At 44.9% G+C, this 20,474-nt stretch overlaps 1 protein-coding gene across 1 annotated transcript; it reads right to left on the bottom strand.

Annotated features, from left to right (window-relative positions):
• Nucleotides 1-4,251: 4,251 nt before the first annotated feature.
• Nucleotides 4,252-17,173, bottom strand: LOC101162584 (protocadherin-10-like). Its single transcript, XM_078954480.1, has 5 exons — nucleotides 14,257-17,173; nucleotides 9,184-9,242; nucleotides 8,908-9,107; nucleotides 7,207-7,327; nucleotides 4,252-4,405 (listed from the first exon to the last, which is right to left on the bottom strand). The coding sequence occupies exons 1-5, from the start codon at nucleotides 16,825-16,827 to the stop codon at nucleotides 4,252-4,254; spliced, it is 3,105 nt and encodes a 1,034-aa protein (XP_078810606.1). The 5' UTR covers nucleotides 16,828-17,173.
• Nucleotides 17,174-20,474: the final 3,301 nt, after the last annotated feature.

The following is a 20,474-nucleotide window of genomic DNA, read 5'->3' on the forward strand; positions in this document are numbered from 1 at the left end:
ATATATATATACACACACACATACATACACATAACAGTTAAGTGATATACTGCCTGAAAGTCTTCTGGAAAGTCTTCTGGAAACTTTGAAGGAGCAATTGAGGGCGATTCCTACCACAACAATCACAGAAACCAGAAACCAATGAACTGGTTTGCACTTCAGCAGCAGTGATCCTTGAGATGCTTGGCTATAAGAACAACCATAGGAGAAAACAATTCCCACCATGGAAGCAACGGTTAGAGGCCAAAATCAAGGGAACTTGGAAGGATGTGAGTAATCTGACAGAGGCTCAAAGAGGTACAATGAGAAAGCAAGTAACCTAAGAGATACAGCCAGATGAGCCGTCTAAAGAGGTACACAAGAGACAATGAAGCCAGACGGATAAACAGGCTGCTCACAACTCAACCTGCAAAAGTGTACGCTCAGTGGCAGGGTCAAAACAGCCAAACAGACCATCCAAGGCTAGAAACGGAACTGGAAGAACTGGACAGCACCGGGCCCTGACATGATACATGCATACTGGCCAAAGTAGCTCACCGCACTCCACGAGCGCCTGGCAGCACAAATGAACCAGCTGCTAAGAGATGGGACTCACCCCAAATGGCTAACGATCCAGGGGGGTATTCCATAAAAGCAGGTTATGCTAGCTCCCACGATAAGTTTGAGGCTAAAGAAGTGTACAACCACCGCTGTCGGTTCCAAAAACAGAGGTATGTTTCAGGGTATGTCAAGTTGCCATAGCAACTCATGCTCTGAACATAACCTGGTCTGGAGCAGGTTTAGTTGAAGGTTAGTTTGTTTTCAGAGAGGTGAAGCAGCATGGCGTGTCCATTTGAAGATGATTTAGTGGATGAAGAAGCTCAGATAATACTTTTTCCACCATGAGAGGGTGATAAGACCACATATAGATGTTGGAAAAATAAACTTTTACTTTGATCTGACTTAATTATTTGCTTTAGTTAAGATAAATCAATTTTTTTTAGTTAAGTCAGCTTAAAAATAACACGTAGTTATAAGACATTTATTTTACTTTCATTCAAATTAATTCAATTAAGTAGATGTAACTTTGGTGCTGCTGTTAGATCGGCACCGCAAGGGATTGTGGGATACCATTCCCTTTGCTGTCTGGACGGATTTGGGTACAAGTGAATGTTTTTGACCAAATGTGTTTAGTTGTTTAGCTGTTTCACTGTGTTTTGCAGAGTTATTTGTCCTGTTATGTTTAATTCTTTCTGCACCATGAGTGAGAGGGAGGGAGAGGATGATGAGATTATTTATCACATCTAGTGAATTTGTATGGCATAAAAACTAAAGTTACACAGTCAAGATAAATAATAAACATTCCGTACATTGCAAAGCCACTCTGTTTCATTTATTTTAATTTAACCAATATCAGAATCTGCAGCCTCTAACTTAGACATATGAGAGTTCAAGAAGTACAATAAATTAAGATGGAAAAACATTTAATTGAATTGGAGTAATATTACATTTAGTTAGATAAATATGAAAATTTGAGTTGTAAAAAAATATTGAGTTGGATAGATGTAAGAAATTAGGTTGAATAATTTAACTGAATTACTTGTTACAAATTGAATTAATTCATTTAAGTTGGATCATTTATATATATAGGCGTCACAATGAAAATAAGAAACTCTTGCGTTTACGTTGTCCGTTCTTTTTCTCCAAGCAGAAACTCTTTCTTTTGTTGATGCAGCAGGATTACTTTTTTGATGGACGTATAATGTTCATTAAAATCTCCGACTCCACAGATCAAAGCTTCTGATCAGAATTGTGTCTAAACACTTTCAAACTGTCAAGAAGTCCAAACTTGCAGCTAATCCATTTCAAAACTCTTCACAGAATTTACTACACTGGACAGAGGATGTTCAAGATGGGTCTCAGTAACTCAGACATGTGTGAGCACTGTGACAGTAATCTACCAGACAGTTACATGCATGCACTCTGGTTCTGCACGCCTGTCCAGGATCTCTGGCAGCAGGTTTGTGCCGATCTATCAGTCTGGCTGAAGGTCTCAATCACAGCTTCACCGTCACTTTGTGTGCTTGGTGACATGAGTGCCATCGATATAGAAGAAGGATTAGTATCTATCATTTTCATAACTCTTTGTATTGCTAAAAAAAACACTTTTAATAAATTGGAAAAACAACAAAAATATGAATATAAGTCAACACAGAAATCTGCTGCTTGATCATATCAGCTTGGAAAAAATGTCAGCCCAAGGTTCAAGTAACTTTGAAAGAATTCAGTCTCTCTGGTCTCCCATAGCTAACTCCATGACTTAGAGGGTGGGGGGCGTGGTCGTCGTTGCTCCTTGTCTTTCTGCCGTGGTTTGGGGTGGGTGGGGTGGGGTGGTCTTTTTGCCTGTTTGCCTGTGCCCCCGCCAACCTGTGGGGTTGGCGGGGGCCCTACTCTGGGGGGGTTCCAGTGGCGCTGGATGGGCTGCCCTTCTGCACCTGGGGCTGGGATCACTCCTTCCCTGGCTCTGGGACGGGACGGGGCAACCCTCTTGGGGCCCGAGGTCGCTCTGGGTGACATCCGCACGGTCTGGGGTTCTGGGGGGTGCAGGGCCGGGGCTTGTTGGCCCTGTGGGGGGGGGGCTTCCTGGTTGCTGAATGCAAATGCAAAGAATGCATATAGAGCCACAGCCCTCCCCCCCTCCCTTCTGCAGGTCTGACCATAGCCTGGTTCACCTTTTCCCGAACTATGTCCCTATTGCCCTGCTGGAACGCGTGCACAAAAAGGCCGTGAGGAGGTGAACCCCAGAAAAGGAGATGGACCCCCTGCAGTTTGCCTACCGGCCGCGTCTGGGGGTGGATGATGCTGTCATCCATCTGCTGCAGCGAGCTCACTCACAGCTGGATGGTGGTGGAAGCATGGTGAGAATCACCTTCTTTGACTTCTCCAGTGCCTTTAACACCATCCGGCCTTCTTTACTGGGTGAGAAGCTGCAGCTGATGGGTGCTGGTGCGTCCACCGTCTCCTGGATCACAGATTACCTGACAGACAGGCCACAGTTTGTCCGACTGGGTGGCGTCCTGTCTGACGTGGTGCTGAGTGGTGTGGGAGCCCCACAGGGCATTGTGCTCTCTCCATTCCTGTTCACCTTGTACACCTCAGATTTTCAGCACAACTCAGAGTCATGTTACCTACAGAAATTTTCTGATGACTCTGTGGTTGTGGGGTGTATAAGCGGTGGACGGGAGGAAGAGTACAGGAGGCTGGTGGACGGATTTGTGGAGTGGGCTGGAGAGAATCACCTGCTGCTCAATGTGGACAAGACCAGGGAGATTGTGATCGACTTCTGATTGCATATCAGTGTCATGAAGAAAAAAAACACAGATCAACATCCGGAACGCCTAAAACTTTTAAATTTGTGAGGATGAAGCGGCAGGAAACTTCTGCAGACCCAGAGGAATCAGAGATCATAAGATTAAGGAATGATTGTGCCCTTTAAAGGCTAAAACACCTGTGTTGTTTTCTAGGACATAGTTTCTGCAGAGCAGCAGCAGTTCATCAGAAATTTATCTCGGTGTCAACCCCACCCTCCTGTCCCCCCCTGTTCCTGAGAGCAGGGAGCTTGTGCCCACCCAGCATGTTTTCTACGTCACAATTCCGATCGTTTTCCAACAGAATCTTTTCGTTTGCTCCTGAGTCACCATCATTTGAATAAAGAAACACTCAGAAATGCCGTTCTGAGAATAAATGTCCTCCGTCCTCAGAAAAATGCTTCAAGAACATGTTATAAAACACCAACACCATTTTCTTTGGGGAAGATCTTTAAAGACCAGACAGTGTTGGGTTTTGCCTGGGTATACATGTAGTATCCAACAGGGGGCAGCGTATGAAGCACAGGCTCACATTAGAATGCAGCAGAAGAAAACGTTTCAGCGTTCAACGAACAAAACTTTCAGGAGATGGAAGATGGACATGGGGGTGGGCAGGCCATAGGTTTCAGTTTAAACATCGGAATGATTTTGCACCGATACCGATTAGGAGATAAACACTGCTGCTCATCAGTGGTTTGGATCCAGAATGCATCCCAAACATTTTAGAAAGACTCCACTAATTTCTACATCCTGTATGTTTTATGTAATTAAGCCTTAGAATTTTAAATTAGTGGTGTTTATTTGTCACTTACTGCATCAGTAAAGGTTTTCTGTGGTTCAGCAAATAAAGTGGCTTTCTGTAGAAAATTGTATCTCCTTTTCTCTGTCTTTTTTTCTGCTTTCATCATTGTTCTCCTCTCTTCAGCTCTTCTTTTGTGTTCGGCGCCACCTTCAGGATCAATGGCACAGTGACGCTGGCAGCAAAGGACCGACGCTCATCCTCCACAAACAGATCGAAGGGTTTCTGCTGCATCTCTGAGACCGAACCCGATCCAGAACTACAACAAAAGATCCGCTTCATGACCCGTGTGAGGGTCTGATCCCAGCATCCCTGCTTATGCAGTCCTGCTCAGCTGCAGTCCGGCTTGATTTAAACGTTCTGCTCATCTGAGCCTCAGCAAAGCTCACAAACATTAAAGCACAGACAGGATCGCACATCTGAAAAGCCTTCAGCGGAGTGCGCGTGACGAGAATCTGCATGAAATGAACATGAGAGTTTGTCTCGTTATTTTTTGTCCAGACCCCAACGCTAACGCTCACAATTTGGGCACTTTTGTCTATTCCTGACATGAAAGCCTCCCACACGGCGAGCAGAAAGCCTCTCGTCTCACACGTCTAATCAGGCCTTTTGTTTCCGTGTGCAGCAGGAGAAGCTGCTTCTTGTTTTCTCTTCAGAGCTGCGGTCAGCATCGTGTTTGTACATCTTTCTATTTAGAGCTCTAGCGACGTTTGTAGCAAAGATTGCAGCTAGATGTGAGTTAGTAGGAGACGCCGCTTCCCTCCAATGCTCCAGGTTATATTTTATTTATGACGAGCATTAAACGTGAGATTTTTAAGGTCCTCTGCCTTCGGCTTTGGTTTCACATTCCAGCCCACCAAACTCGTTACAGCAAAATGAGCAGCTGGATTTATGGACTCATCTTTTCAGAGGGAAATCGGAATCTTTTCTTTATCAGAAAAGATGCCAGCTTTGCTGTTTCGGAGCGTAAACAGAAGCATTTTGTGTCCATCAGGGAAGCCCTTGCATGTCTGCCGGCTGCTCGGACCACCGCTGCGTGAGCGGCAGCTCCGACTCAGAGTCCCGGGACAGCTGTGAATAATTTAAAGAAGCACAAACAGGTTTCAGCAGTTTCTGTGTCTGTTTGGGGCTCAAATCTGAGCTGCCCGGCTCTCTGCGGCTAATCCCTCCGAATGCAGACTGATTAGGCCGCTGCCATCCCGGTGAGCCGTGCGTGTGTGTCTGTGCGTGCACGTGTGTTTGTCTGTAGGGGTCAGCAAAGGGGGAATTTGCTTTGTTACAAAGCGGATTAATTTGGCTTGCTGTGGCTAACAGCTTGGAAAAGTGCCCGGTCTCCTAACGAGAGGCTTTCTTATTAAATATTAACCAGCATGCCATAAATACACCGTCACATTACATTTTAATCAGGCCCCTTACATGACAGAAAACAACTTGTTGTTCATTTTGTTAGGGGGGGGGCAGCTGGACTGGAAGGTAGCATGCTGAGCAGATGCATCTGCACACTAAAAACAGGAAAAGTACAGAATCATCCAAATTCTGAGCGTTCAAACACACGTCATGGTCTTCACAACTCCCATCCTTTAAATCCTGAGCATCAGGCCGACACGGCGGGAACATGGCGCCATGTTTTTACGTTCTAATGGGGTGGTTAGGTAACCCTCTGTGATTATTTTACATAAAAAAAAAAACAGTCAGTCATTAGTCCTGTTCTGATCTGGTCTGGTCCTAAACTTCTTCGGAACTTTCCGTGAAAACTGAAGCAGGAGAGGCAAAAAGTAGAGGTTCTGCACACTGATGCTGAACTTAAGCTGAGCTACATGAATGTCTGAATTTCCACGACAGGTTTACTGTAAAAAAAATCTTTAAAGGCAATAAATAAACATGGAAATATGTAGAAAAAGATGTAATTGCTGACATTTTAAAAAGCAAATGTCAGTGAAAAGCAAACAGGAAATGTGAAAATTCATAGACAGAAGTTAATAAATAAACCGATTTCTGCCATTTTTCTTCCTGACTGCAGAACTCTCGGCTGACACCTCATCCTTCGTCCTCCTGCCCCCTCCCTACCGGTCACTAAAGTCCCAAACTGTTAGAAAGTTCTGCATAAAACAGAAGCTTAAAAAAATACTGAAACAAAATAAACAGCTACAAAATGAAAAGATTGCAGATTTTTCAAAATCAGATGAGAAGAAAAATCTGGACCCATAAAACTCTTTCCCCCGAACCATTCACTTTCCCCACAATAAGGTGCAAACTTTGATTATTTTGGTCACAGTTTTCTTTTTTTCTTTATGTATTACAAACCTCTATCCATTCTCCTAACCGCTTTATCTCTTTCAGAGTCACTGGACTGCCAGAGCCCAACCTGAGCGAACAATTTTACATAAAGAAAACAGGAAAAAAAAGGAAAAATTCAGGATAATCCTTTTTAAAATGTGCTAATAAGCAAATTAAAATGACGAAAAACCTTTCCGTTGGCTCATACTAAGCCTGGTGTGGTGTAATTAAAAAATAAATTTCGCACAGCGCACATTTAACACTTTCAACACAAACATACAACGATTTGGTTTAATGGTGGAACATACGGTTTGGTTTTCCATTGAGAATCATTCCTATTAGACACGCCCACTTTATGGACATGACATCATTAAATAAGACACGCTACCTTTCAGCAGAGCTTCATGGCGACCAGAAAAGGATTTTTTAGGACCTCTTATCTGCAAAGCAGCTGCACCCACTCTGCTCGTGCAGCCATTTTTCAATCTGAACAAATATTTTTTAATTTGGCAGCTCCATTTGACTCCTCCCATTTCCAGTTACCAGGGCAACCCCATTTGAGGGGTGGAGTCTTCCTCTTTTATTTCAGTTGTTATCATTCCTAAGGTTACTTTTTATTTTGTAGCATTTGAATGTTTTTTTAAGTTCAAATGTGAAGCCTCAGAGGTCTCAGAGACCACGATGACCTTCAGGGCTGGAAGTGCGTCCCTCCCTCTAACCGGCACGATTTGACTGTTAACCACGGAGCTGCTTTACACAAAGTGGTGGTCATCCTTAATTTACCTGGACACGCCCGCAAAGGCACACCTGCCCTGCAGATTCAAGGGCATGCTGCTGTTGGCTGGGTTTGCTGTGACCTCCACTAACACAGACGGGGTTCTGGAGGCGGAGTCTGCCTTCATACCTGAAGTGTGATATTTAAGCTGAGAGATAAGACTCGGGGAAATGGATCAACGTGTCCTGAAATCTGCTGACATTTGGGTGAAATTAGCTGTTCTCCTTCACATCAGACGCTCTCATCCAGCCAGGAGGAAACATTTCATCTGTGTGCGCCTACCTCAGCCCCGCCCCCTCACAGACGGCAAAAAGGTTACGCTTTACCTTCATCACCCAAACTGTGGCAACACAAAACGACAAACAAACAAGCAGGCAAAGGTCAGCCTCTGCCAAAGTCAGGTTTGTCCCTGGACAAAAGTAGGTCACCATGACGACCTTTAAACCAGAGAAGAACTGAAGCCAGAACCAGAACTCTGAAGAGAACCTCTGAGACCACACAGGTGCAGATCCCCACCGGGAAGTCCAGAACGGAGATTTCATTGATCGTCTCCAAACGAGCTCAGAGGAAAACCTCGGATCAAACCTTCGTCTGTGACTCGATGATTCCCTGATGTCATTCCAACACGCTTAAAGTTTCTCTTTCCATTTCCAGGAGGAAGGCGCCCATGAAAGCATTATTCAGTCTGTTGCTACAGGTTCTGTTTAGTGTTTTGTCTTTCATTTATACACAGACTGTTTTTTTTTCTGGGTAAAACAACGACTTTGTTAGATTTGCTGCTGGGATCAACAGTCTGTTCTTAGGGCAAAAATCATAAAGTTAAAGGAAGATGAAGATATTCTGGTGAAAAAAGAAAACAGGTCCTGCACAAAATTAAAGTTTTCAGAAATATTTTTATATTTCCTTTCTTTTTATTTAATTGAGTCTACAATTACAGGGGGAGGTGAGATGAAAAAGTAAATTATTTTCAAAAACAATTTTGATATGGAAAACAGGCAGCCTAAATAAAATAATAATAACATCATAGCATTATCTATTAGCTGGGATGCATACATAAAAATGTATTTTTCCTTTTACTTCTAATAATTTTTGATTTTGATACAGAATTATTATTGTTTTACCTAAATGACAAATAATTTACTCTATTTTTATGTATATTTCTGAAAATTTCTAGACAAATCTTTAGGCTTTGAGCCTTTTTGTTCAGGAATGTTTAAAGTAGTCGCTTCCTATAGTTAAATGACATAATTAATGCTGCATTTTTTTATAAATAATACTCTTCCTTCACTTAGTTCTGCAGCTTAAAAATGCTTTATCATTTGAATTTGTAAAAACACAGAAAAATTAAATAAAAAGTTGATTGACCATATTGTTATTTACAAATTAGTAGATATTATTAAATAATAGATTTAATGAGTTGGTAACATTCTTATTACTTTCTATCCAGCTCCCCCTCCCTCACTCCGCTGTCATCGATCCATCATGGACCCCCCAGGACAGAGATTTTCAGAGGAGAGGGGGTTGCACTGAGGACGCATGAATGCGTGAATTCTTCTGAACAAATGAATCCCGGTTCTGTTCCTCACTGGACCCTTTCCAGCCTCATCAACACGCCGCGCACGCTGACCCCACAGCCGCACGCGCACCAAAGTTCAACCACACTGGAAAGATGAAGGATGGATGGAGCAGCAGCGGAACCCCCCCCCCACCCTGACACCCCCTCCGCGGCAGGAAGCCGCGTGCCGCATAGCAACCACATGCAAATGAGCCCGACCACTCCGGAGCGCAGAGCGCGGACTCACCGGAGGAGTGGGCCCGGTTCGTGGCGTCGTGGTCGCTGTCTCCCTGCTCGCTGTCCCCGTGGCCGCTGTCCTTGGAGCTGACCAGGTCCGCCTCCTGAAAGGCCGAGCTGAAAAACGGGAATTGAACACAGATGATCACCTCTGATCGCGTCCCTGAACGCATCACCGCGAGGCCGCGTTTACCTGTTGACGCGCCGCGGCCGGTCCACCAGGTAACTCAGCTCCCCGCGCTGGTGCTTGTTCTAGAAGAGAGGAGGGTCAGTCATTCGGGATCAAATTAAAAAGAAGCAGATAAAACACAAGACTTTTGTTTGAGTCACGTGGCTCCAGATCAGCTGATTTAATGAGCTTTTTAATGAGCTACAAGTTTGGACTGAGCAGAAAACGTCAAAGCTTTAAACATTTTCTAAAGCTCATCCATCACTGTGATTCAAGAGGAGAAACTGAGACTCAAAGTGATCTAATTCAAAACAAACATCTACCTGCACAGGTGCATCAAAACATGGATGCACGTTAGTTCATAAGCGTAAAAACAGGAAATAAACGTTTAATAAAATGAAAACAGCACGGAAGGATCTTCTGTCAGATGCTTACAGACAATTGTCCAGCCATGAGAACCAATTCAAACTTTCACACGCCAATGAGAGTTTAGACCCTGGGTGGCCCCGCCCACCTCATTAACATATTTAAATACAGAAATAAAGGAAAAACAAAAACAGATTAAATTTCCTATTAACATGTATGTGTGTGAATTTAATGTTTCCCATCTATCATGAGTTAAAGATTCACTCTGATAACATGTAGGATTTTTTTGTGGTGTGTGTGTGTGGGGGGGGGGGGGATATTTAAAAATAATTCAGCTTAAAATTGCCTTTCTGAATAATTATTTCTTTATTCTTGTGAATCAGATGAAAAATGCCGTTTGAAAATGCTTTTAGTTGTGTAAAATCTTCAATTGGTCTCTCTGTTCTGCTCCATTCTGATCATCCACTGTCAGACAAACAGGTCCATGAACGTCTTTGTTTTCCTCGTCTGAGCAGGAATCTGGATCTAAACTGTACAGCTGGATAGATCGGATATTGCTGACATTTTCTTGGGACAAACAAAAGGATGATGGGAAGTGGGGGCTGGCTTTCTCTGTGCCAACAGCCCCGCCCACAACTCAGAGGTGAATTTCTAAGTCCTGCTGCTCTGCAAAAACTACATCCTAGAAAACGACACAGGTTTTAAGGGTTTAGCTAAACAACATAATTATAATTAAAAGACAACTTTGACAATAGATCAAAAGACGGAGTCGGAATTTAAAAACATTTTAAACTTGTGTAGATTTTACTGCTACTTCTGCCTTAAAGACTTGGCCGTTCCTGTTTCTAAAACATGTCTGGAGTTTTAACTACACTGACGTTCATTATTCAGTGTCGCCCCTTCTGCTGCTCTTGTTCACCTGTGGTCATGTGACTCCGCCCCCAATCAGCATAGAGAGAAAAAGGTCAGGATGAGGGGGAGGCAGACAAGACATCGCAGCTCTGCGAGCACAGAGCTGAATGCAAACGCTGCTCCCACGGGGGAGGGGGTTGGGGCCCCACAGCGAACAGGCCCCTGCCAACCTGACGTGGAACAAAGAGGGAGTCTGTGTGGGACACGCCGACCACAGAAATGGAGCATTGGATGGTTGGGAATGATGTCAATGTTTCGCCTTTGTGACAGACGTGTGGAAAGTTCTGGAATTTGACCTGGAAAACTTTGAATGAACCTGTTTGTTAATGATGATTTACATAGAATAAATATAGACCTGCTTTGACGGAGCCGGGAGCCGCAGTGAAGTCAAAATAATCTGCCAATCGGAGGGAAGCTTGAATGTTGTTTTGTTTTGTATATCTATATCATTTAAAAAGTACACTCTTTGCTGAAAAGCCAAAAAAAAAATCTTTCTAACTGAGGTTTTTAAGTGTAAAAACCAAAGCTGTGCTGAAGGGAAGTTTGATCAAATGAAAGAGGCCATGGAGGGAAGTCGGCTTCTGATTCAACGCTGAAAGAACAATAATTCAAGAAAATTTTGTTTCTAGTCTTACAAAAAGTTTTAATGTAATCTTTACACACATTAAAGTCCTATTTTAAAAACATACAATACTATTGGTTATCGCATGTTTAGTTTATTTCTTATTTCATCTACGTGTAGAATGTTCCCTGAAACTAAAGCCTTTTACCCATAAGCCCTTTCTGTCCTGCTCTACACAGGTTTATGGTTATTAGAACGCATGAGGCGGTGGTTCTAACCGTTCTGCCTCGGACTGGATTGTTACCCGACTGCAGGTCCAAACACTTTGCCTGCTGTTCGTAGTCCAACGATCAACAACTGAAAGCTTTTTCCCTCCGAAGCAGAGACGACACAGAGATGCCTGAGCCGTCTTCTGCTTTTTGTCTTGATGGTTTTTAACTAAACCAACAGACGGGCAGCAGGGTCCATGTGCAGGTAACGGGGTCTGAGGCATCCCAGGTCGTGGGAAATTCTTCCATTTCACCTAATTACTGTTAAAAAAGATTCCAATGCCAGGAAATCAGCTCTGTGTTCATCCAAACAGGCCCAGGGTTCACGTTGAGCTGTTGGAAATATGAAAAATCAATAAAAGACTTTTGTCTGTGTTTATTTGATTTCTATTCAAGACGCAACGATAAGAATGACTGTATGTGGTTAAATGCAGACTACAGCGTTTGTCTGTTTTTTCTTTAGTTCCTCTGGAGTTGGCCCAGAGGAGAACCATCACTTTAAACATTGCTAACAAACATTTTTAATGTACTTAAGAAAAAACAAGTCCGGAACTTCCCGTGTGTCCATGAATGCAGCACAATGAGTAAGTAAATATTTGAGAGTTCTTTTCTGCAGTTTTATCTAAAGCTATCACACTACTGGAACCTGAGCTTGCACCTACTGTGTTTTCTTGAGCAACAATAGATCACTACCCACAAAACCACTGCCCTTTAAACCCTTCAAAATAAAAGTGGCTCAAAAGCCTGACTGTCCAAAGACAGCTCACCAAACCTGCTTCCACTGATAACAAGGAGCCATAATCCAGATCTGTGTTGTGTTTTATCTGTTTTTAACAAACCCCCTTCTTATAAAAACCATGAAAAGCTCTGCTAAACGTCACAATGTTTATGAATAGCAACAGTAACATCCGCGTTTCCATCGTCTTTTGAACATCCAAAGGGGTTCTTTAAATAATCATTTTAAGTCTCTGATTGTCAGAGTTTTGGCGACGCTCTTATGCCGGTGGGATTTCTGCCTTCCAAGCCTTGACATCATCATCATAAGGGGTCAAATCTGGAGGGGATGGGTATGGGGAGGGGCATAATCCACTTTCTCCAGATCCATCCATGATTTCTGAGCCACTGGTGCTGCCGTCAAGCTGAAGACCCTTTCCTTTCTACATGCTCTCAAAAAACCTTATTTTAGGTCAAACTGTTTCTGCTGCCAGTGGGAGATGATGTTTGAATGAGTGATTGATTAGTTCTGTTCTCAAGACTTCCTGCAGCACAAATGAGAGGACAGAGTGTGAGGAATGAAAGTGCAACCTGATTTACACGTTCAATGTTAAGGTTAACAATATTCCAGAACGGCTGCATTAAAATCCTCTTTTCCTTCCCCTTTAAGACCCGCTCCAATGAAAATGGTGTTTTTGGTGTTTTTAACATGCTTTTCTAGCATTTTTCTAAACATGGGGGAAACAAATAAATAAAATTTAGCTTAACAGTCTATTTCTGAGTATGTCATTAGTAAAACTGTGGTGCCATTTGAAAAAAACCTGTAGCTATGACGTGAAATTGATTCATCCACTGTCAGACAAATGGATCCATGAACGTCTTTGTTTTCCTCGTCTGAGCTGACATCTGGATCTAAACTGTTCGGCTGAATAGCTCTGATGTTGCTCGCCCTTTCTGTTGCACCACTAATGTTAGCTTGACGTTGTGAGGGGATGTAAGCCAGTATTTACTCTGCACCAACAGTCGCATCCACAACTCAGAGGTGAATTTCTAATGAACTCCTGCCGTTTTGCAGAAATTATGTCCTAGAAAATGACAGTTGTTTTATTTTTTTTTCTTAAAACAGGATGATCATAATTAAAAGACCACTGGAAACACTGTCACAATAGATCAAAAGATGATTGAAGTGGAACTTCAACATCATGGTTGCAGTGAAGATTCCTTTTTTTCATTATTCTTTTCTTATTAAAGGAAGTTCAGGTTCTGTTTAGAGGAAATGTCTGAAATATGAAAGATGCTCTATGAAATTCACTAAAAACACAACCTTTGCCTCATCTATTTTTCTCAGCCTTAAAGAAACCTAGAATGCATTTTAAGGATCTTTCTGAAATTCGGCAAGTGCCTTCCCTTAACTCTCCCTTAAGTGACTAATCAGAAGCTAACTTCTGCGCCGCAGCTGAGGCTTCCTTTGACTGAATAGTTTGTTAGCATTAAAGTAAAAGGAGGGAAGATTCCTGAGGAGGTTTCTGCAGAACGACAAAAAAAAGAACCACAGAGACCCTATGATTCAGAATGGAATGAGGACGAGGCTCGAATGAAGATTTTTAACGTTTTTTAAGTGAATAACATGGAATTTTGCTCAAATATATCAAAATAAAAGACTGGGTGAAATAAATGTGATACAATTTTATCTTTTTTCTTTTTTCAGATCAGGACCCACCTTAGTCAGGCTGGAATGAACATTTGAAACTCAAGCTGGGACTCTATTGTGCTCTTTGGGATGGGGGGGGGGGGGGGTTACTCGATGAAAATATTTGAGGACTAGGAAAGCTGCCTAATTTTACCAGACATGAACTATTACAGTGACGATAAATCGAGTGTACAATTGAACTGAAGGTCAATCTTTGCTGCGACACCCGGAGTGGAAAGCTCGTTTTCTTCCTAATAACCTCCTGCTCATCTTAAAACGACACGGAGCGCTTGGGCGTTGTTGTAGCTTCCAGGGAACGCCGGGAAGAGTCTGCAGGTTTGAGTGGACACAACGTGAAAAGCGGAAAACCTTTTATTCAATTGCAAATTAATTTATTTGATCATTTTTGCCTTTTTCATTTATTTCTAAAGGATTCTGCAGAACGGAGGCTTCAGACCTGCAGCCCCCCCTCACCACTACCACCACCACCACCAACCCCATCAGTCACTTTGCTTTGGCAGCTTTTTCCAGAGCTGACCTCTGACCTCTGATGAAACAAGCAGCGTCACAGGAAGAGCTCTTACCTCGCTCGATAAGATGCTGCCGTTGGAGATGATGTCGGGCTGCGGGTCCGTGTAGGCTGACATCACGGCGCCACACGGGTTGTGGTCAGTGTCGGAGCTCCTGGACGGGCTGCAGGGCTTCAGGAACATGAGGTCGGTCTTTGCAGACTCTGGGGTCAGACACACCTGGTAGCAGTAGTTCTGGTTTTGGTGGTGGGAGCCGAAGCTGCCAGACTCCTCCACGGGGACTTGGGCCACGCCAGGCCCCCCCACATTGACCGTGCTTTGCACCAGCATAATGTCAGACTTGCTGATCTTCTTCTTCCTGGAGCGGGCCTGCCGCGCGCTGCAGGAGCTGCAGCCCAGGCAGCAGTCGCTGATCAGGCACGTGTAGATGTTCAGCTTCTTGTCCTTCTGGCAGCGCACAGCCAGCACGATCATGACCAGGAGGAAGATGAAGGACACGGAGCCCAGGGCGATGATCAGGATGAGGGTCAGGTCCAGGGCGCCATCTTTGGCTTTAGTGGTGGCCCCCTTGTCTCCACCGCCACGGCCTTCAGCAACGCTGTCCACCAGCACCACCAGCACACTGGCGCTGGAGGACAGCGGCGGCTGGCCGTGGTCCCTCACCTCAATCAGCAGGTCATACATCTGGTGGGGGTCTCGCTTGGTGGACACCCGCCTGGCCGTCCTCAGCTCCCCCGTCCTCCAGTCCATCCGGAACATGCCGTTCTCGTTGCCACGCTGGATGCTGTAGGACAGGCGGGCGTTCTCACCGTCGTCTGCATCCATGGCCACCACCCGGGTCACCAGGTAACCTGGCTCAGCTGAACGGGGGAGGGGCTCCCTGGCTGTCCCATTTTTGCCCAAAGGAGCCAGCACAAGGGGGGGGTTGTCATTCTGATCTACAATGATGACCCTGACCGTGGCGTTGGACGCCAGCTCCTCGGCGCCGGAGTCTCTGGCCTGAACCATGAAGGAGAAGTCCTTCAACTGCTCATAATCAAAGGAGCGGAGGGCGTACAGGTACCCCGTCTCCTCATTGATGGACACGTAGGTCTTCACGGACATGCTCTGGATGTCACACTCCAGGATGGAGTAGCTGATCAGGGAGTTCTGCCCCGTGTCCGGGTCCAGGGCCGTGACCGCGTGGATGTACGCCCCAGGCACGTTGTTCTCCGTCACGTACACGTCATACACGGGCTGGGTGAAGGTGGGCGCGTTGTCATTCTCGTCAGACACCTGCACGCGGATGGACTTACTGGTGGCCAGTGACGGGGTTCCCTTGTCCCTCGCGACCACGGTCACTGAGTAGGAGTCCACGTGCTCGCGGTTGAGCGGCCCGTCAGTGACGATTGTAAAATAGTTCCTGAAGGAAGACTTCAGCTTGAAGGGCACGTCCCCCAGGATCTCCACGTGCACCTGTCCGTTGTCCTCCGCGTCCCGGTCCATCACGCTCAGCAGCGCGATCACGGTCCCGGGCGCGGCCTTCTCGCTCACGGACTCCGTGACCGTGCTGAAGGTGATCTCGGGCGCGTTGTCGTTCACGTCGGCCACGTTGACCAGGACCTTGCAGTGCGCGGGGATGGCGTTGGGGCCCAGGTCCTTGGCCTGCACGAAGATCTGGTACAAGCTGCTCTCCTCGAAGTCCACCTCCCCTCGCACCTCGATGCGCCCAGTGCGTGCGTCGATGCTGAAGAGCTCCTTGACGCGGCTGGAGATGTGGTTGCTGAAGGAGTAGACCACTTCCCCGTTCAGCCCCTCGTCCTTGTCCGTGGCGTTCAGCTGGATGACCAGAGTGCCCGCGGGCGCGTTCTCGGGCAAACTCACTGTGTAGACGGGCTGCATGAACGCGGGCACGTTGTCATTAGAGTCCAGAACTTTAACCACGAGCAGCGCGGTGCCGGTGCGCGGGGGCTGCCCGCCGTCCACGGCCGTCAACACGTACCTGTGCGCCGCCTGCTGCTCCCGGTCCAGCGGCTTCTCCAGCACGAGCTCTGCGAACTTGTTCCCGTCCGTCTGGGTCTGCACATCCAGGAAGAAGAAGTTGTTGGTGGTCATGTCGTACGTGCGTAAAGCGTTGGAGCCCACGTCTGGGTCGAAAGCGCTCTCCAGCGGGAAGCGCGTGCCGGGGGTCGCGCTCTCGGAGATCTCCACAGTGATATCGGTCTCCGGGAAACTGGGGGGGTTGTCATTTATGTCCACCACCTCGATTTCCACGCGGAACAGCTCCAGGGGGTCCTCCAGGAACACCTCCATGTTCAGCTGGCAGCTCGCGCTCTGCTTGCAGATGAGCTCGCGGTCTATCTGGTCTTTGACAAACATGACTCCGTTCTCCAGGTTCACTTCCAGGTACGGGCTCCGCGAGCTCGGCACCACCTGAAAGCGGCGCGAGGCTAGTTTTGTGAGGTCCAGCCCCAGGTCCTCCGCAATGTTCCCCACGAACGTTCCGTGTTCTGCCTCCTCCGGCACTGAGTATCTGATCTGAGCGCGCGCTCCTTGGATGACGCACAGCAGGAGCAGAAGCATGGACATCGTGGGAGAACCGGGTGCACGTTGGTCCGAAACACGGGTTCTACACCTGAGTATCATTGGTCTGTGGCGCGTGTAGCAGTATCCATGCGCCTCAGTGGCGCGCGGAAACTCTCCAGATGCGTAAAAGTCTCCAGGAACGCGAGTCCATCAAACCTGGATCCGGCTGCTCTCCTCGCGCACTTTTCCGCGCTCAGCTCCGCTCTCTGGTGAGCTGCGGCTGCGCACAAACATCCCGGGGAGGTTCTGCGCTGCCGGAGCGGTGGGTCCGGTCCAAACAGTGGAGACTGTAATCCATGTCAGGGGACTCAGCGAGCGTGTTCTCCACCGCGGTCACGGACAGACGCGGCTCTGCTCCTGTCGCTCCTCAGGCTCGCTCCCCGTGCGCGCTCTACTCTGTAGTGATGCTCTTCACACAACTATTTGCTTTTTCCCCGCGTCGCGCCTCCCCTCCTGCCCCGCGGCTCCAATCCACGCCAAGAACTCTGTCCTGATTGGCTGCTGGGACTGTCAGTCTTCTTCTCTCACCTCCTCAAGCCCGGATTGTGCGTGATGAAGAAGCTGGACATCTGTAACTCCAGCAGCTCATCTGAAGCTCTCTGTGGCTTCTTTTCTGACTAAAGTTAAGCCCTGATAGAATAAAGAGTGAATGAGAGGCCAGCAGAGGATCTGGACTGAAGCGTTCAGATGTTTGGAAAGAGCCGGAGAAAGCTGCGCTCAGAGCGCGGAACTCCACTGACAGGCAGCAGGTGAACGCAGCAGCTTCACGCGGAGCTGAGGCTGCTGCGCAGAGCGCGCGCGACCCCTGTCGGCCACTCCTGTAGCCTCAGTCTGTGGAGCAGAAATCACTGTGACGGAGCATGCGTCAGAAACACCACTTTATGTCTTAAAAACTAACAATTAAAGGCCCACTACACGCGCGTGAGCAAACACAAGGCAGAATTATTTTTCTTGTTTTTTTCCCGCGGATTATAACTTAAAGGGGAATCTAAGGATGTAATGTAAATCCATCATCTCAGCTGATTATTCAGAGCAGTTTTGGTTCCAAAAGTACTGTACTGAGAACAAAAACTGACGTCGCTAAGATTCTAAACTTAATCAAAAGTTTTTGATTGTCACTTTTTAATCGCTAAACAAAACCATCAAGATGAACTATTGAACATTTTTTTTGCTAAATTGTTTGTTTTTTGTTACCTCTCTGATAGAGGCACTTTACTGAACCAAAAGAAAAAACATGTTCTGGACCTTCACTGCCTCTTTGTCTCAGGAAATCTCCTCAGCACATTTTCTGTAGATACTTTTTCTGGAAGCGAGGCTTCTATTCACTTTAACTCCAAAATCTGGAAACAGAAAAATGTTAGAGAATGAAGGTTTAATCAGATTCTGATCTGGTGACGTGAGACAGATTTATCAACACTGATAAACCTCTGCTGCCATCTGCTGGCTATTCAAAGCACCACAGCCGTGACTGCGGGAAGAAGAATCTGGTTTTGGAGTTTCATTTATGAACGATGCAAACGAGTCATATTTTTTCAAAAGAAGTTTAAAACAAACAATTACACAAGATTTCTGTACCACTTGGAATCCCTTCCTAAGTTATATGAAGAATTTAGACGTCACTGCTGTTAACGGTTAACGATGGACTCTGTACTTTGGAAATATGCAAGTGAGAGGTTTATTTTCTTTTGAAAATTTATATTTTACAAAATATTTACATCTTGAAAGAGTGTTACATTAATGGGAGGGAGGTATGTTTTGTACACTTTGTTAAACTTATATCGTTGGACCCTCTGTTTGATAAAAAAGACGGTGTAAAAAAAAATTTGTCTAAGAGAAAATGGAGTCCGACGTTACCTGGAAACTTGACTATTAAAGTCAAGTTTATATATATATATATATATATATATATATATATATATATATATATATATATATATATATATATATATATATATATATATATATATATATATATACACACACACACACACACACACCAGGGCTATATATATACCAGGGTTCGACTCCGGGCTGCTCCCTGTTCCCTTCTCTATTTCTGTGCCGGTCCCAATATACATATATATATATATATATATATATATGTATGTGTGTATGTATGTGTGTATATATATATATATATATATATATATATATATATATATATATATATATATATATGTATATGTTGTTTCTCTTTCTGCTTTTCCCATCAGGGGTCGCCACAGCGAACGAGTCGCATGGTAAACTTGGCAATGTTTTACGCCGGATGCCCTTCCTGACGCAACCCTCTCAAAGCAACCGGGCTTGGGACCGGCACAGAAATAGAGAAGGGAACAGGGAGCAGCCCGGAGTCGAACCCTGGTATATATATAGCCCTGGTGTGTATAATATATATATATATATATATATATATATATATATATATATATATATATATATATATATATATATATATATATATATATATATATATATATATATATATATATATATATATATATATATATATATATATATATATATATATATATATATATATACACACACACATACATACACATAACAGTTAAGTGATATACTGCCTGAAAGTCTTCTGGAAAGTCTTCTGGAAACTTTGAAGGAGCAATTGAGGGCGATTCCTACCACAACAATCACAGAAACCAGAAACCAATGAACTGGTTTGCACTTCAGCAGCAGTGATCCTTGAGATGCTTGGCTATAAGAACAACCATAGGAGAAAACAATTCCCACCATGGAAGCAACGGTTAGAGGCCAAAATCAAGGGAACTTGGAAGGATGTGAGTAATCTGACAGAGGCTCAAAGAGGTACAATGAGAAAGCAAGTAACCTAAGAGATACAGCCAGATGAGCCGTCTAAAGAGGTACACAAGAGACAATGAAGCCAGACGGATAAACAGGCTGCTCACAACTCAACCTGCAAAAGTGTACGCTCAGTGGCAGGGTCAAAACAGCCAAACAGACCATCCAAGGCTAGAAACGGAACTGGAAGAACTGGACAGCACCGGGCCCTGACATGATACATGCATACTGGCCAAAGTAGCTCACCGCACTCCACGAGCGCCTGGCAGCACAAATGAACCAGCTGCTAAGAGATGGGACTCACCCCAAATGGCTAACGATCCAGGGGGGTATTCCATAAAAGCAGGTTATGCTAGCTCCCACGATAAGTTTGAGGCTAAAGAAGTGTACAACCACCGCTGTCGGTTCCAAAAACAGAGGTATGTTTCAGGGTATGTCAAGTTGCCATAGCAACTCATGCTCTGAACATAACCTGGTCTGGAGCAGGTTTAGTTGAAGGTTAGTTTGTTTTCAGAGAGGTGAAGCAGCATGGCGTGTCCATTTGAAGATGATTTAGTGGATGAAGAAGCTCAGATAATACTTTTTCCACCATGAGAGGGTGATAAGACCACATATAGATGTTGGAAAAATAAACTTTTACTTTGATCTGACTTAATTATTTGCTTTAGTTAAGATAAATCAATTTTTTTTAGTTAAGTCAGCTTAAAAATAACACGTAGTTATAAGACATTTATTTTACTTTCATTCAAATTAATTCAATTAAGTAGATGTAACTTTGGTGCTGCTGTTAGATCGGCACCGCAAGGGATTGTGGGATACCATTCCCTTTGCTGTCTGGACGGATTTGGGTACAAGTGAATGTTTTTGACCAAATGTGTTTAGTTGTT

This window comes from Oryzias latipes, chromosome 10, assembly GCF_053564925.1.
Source record: "Oryzias latipes strain Hd-rR chromosome 10, Olatipes_Hd-rR_3.1".
In the NCBI taxonomy this organism is placed as follows: domain Eukaryota; kingdom Metazoa; phylum Chordata; class Actinopteri; order Beloniformes; family Adrianichthyidae; genus Oryzias; species Oryzias latipes.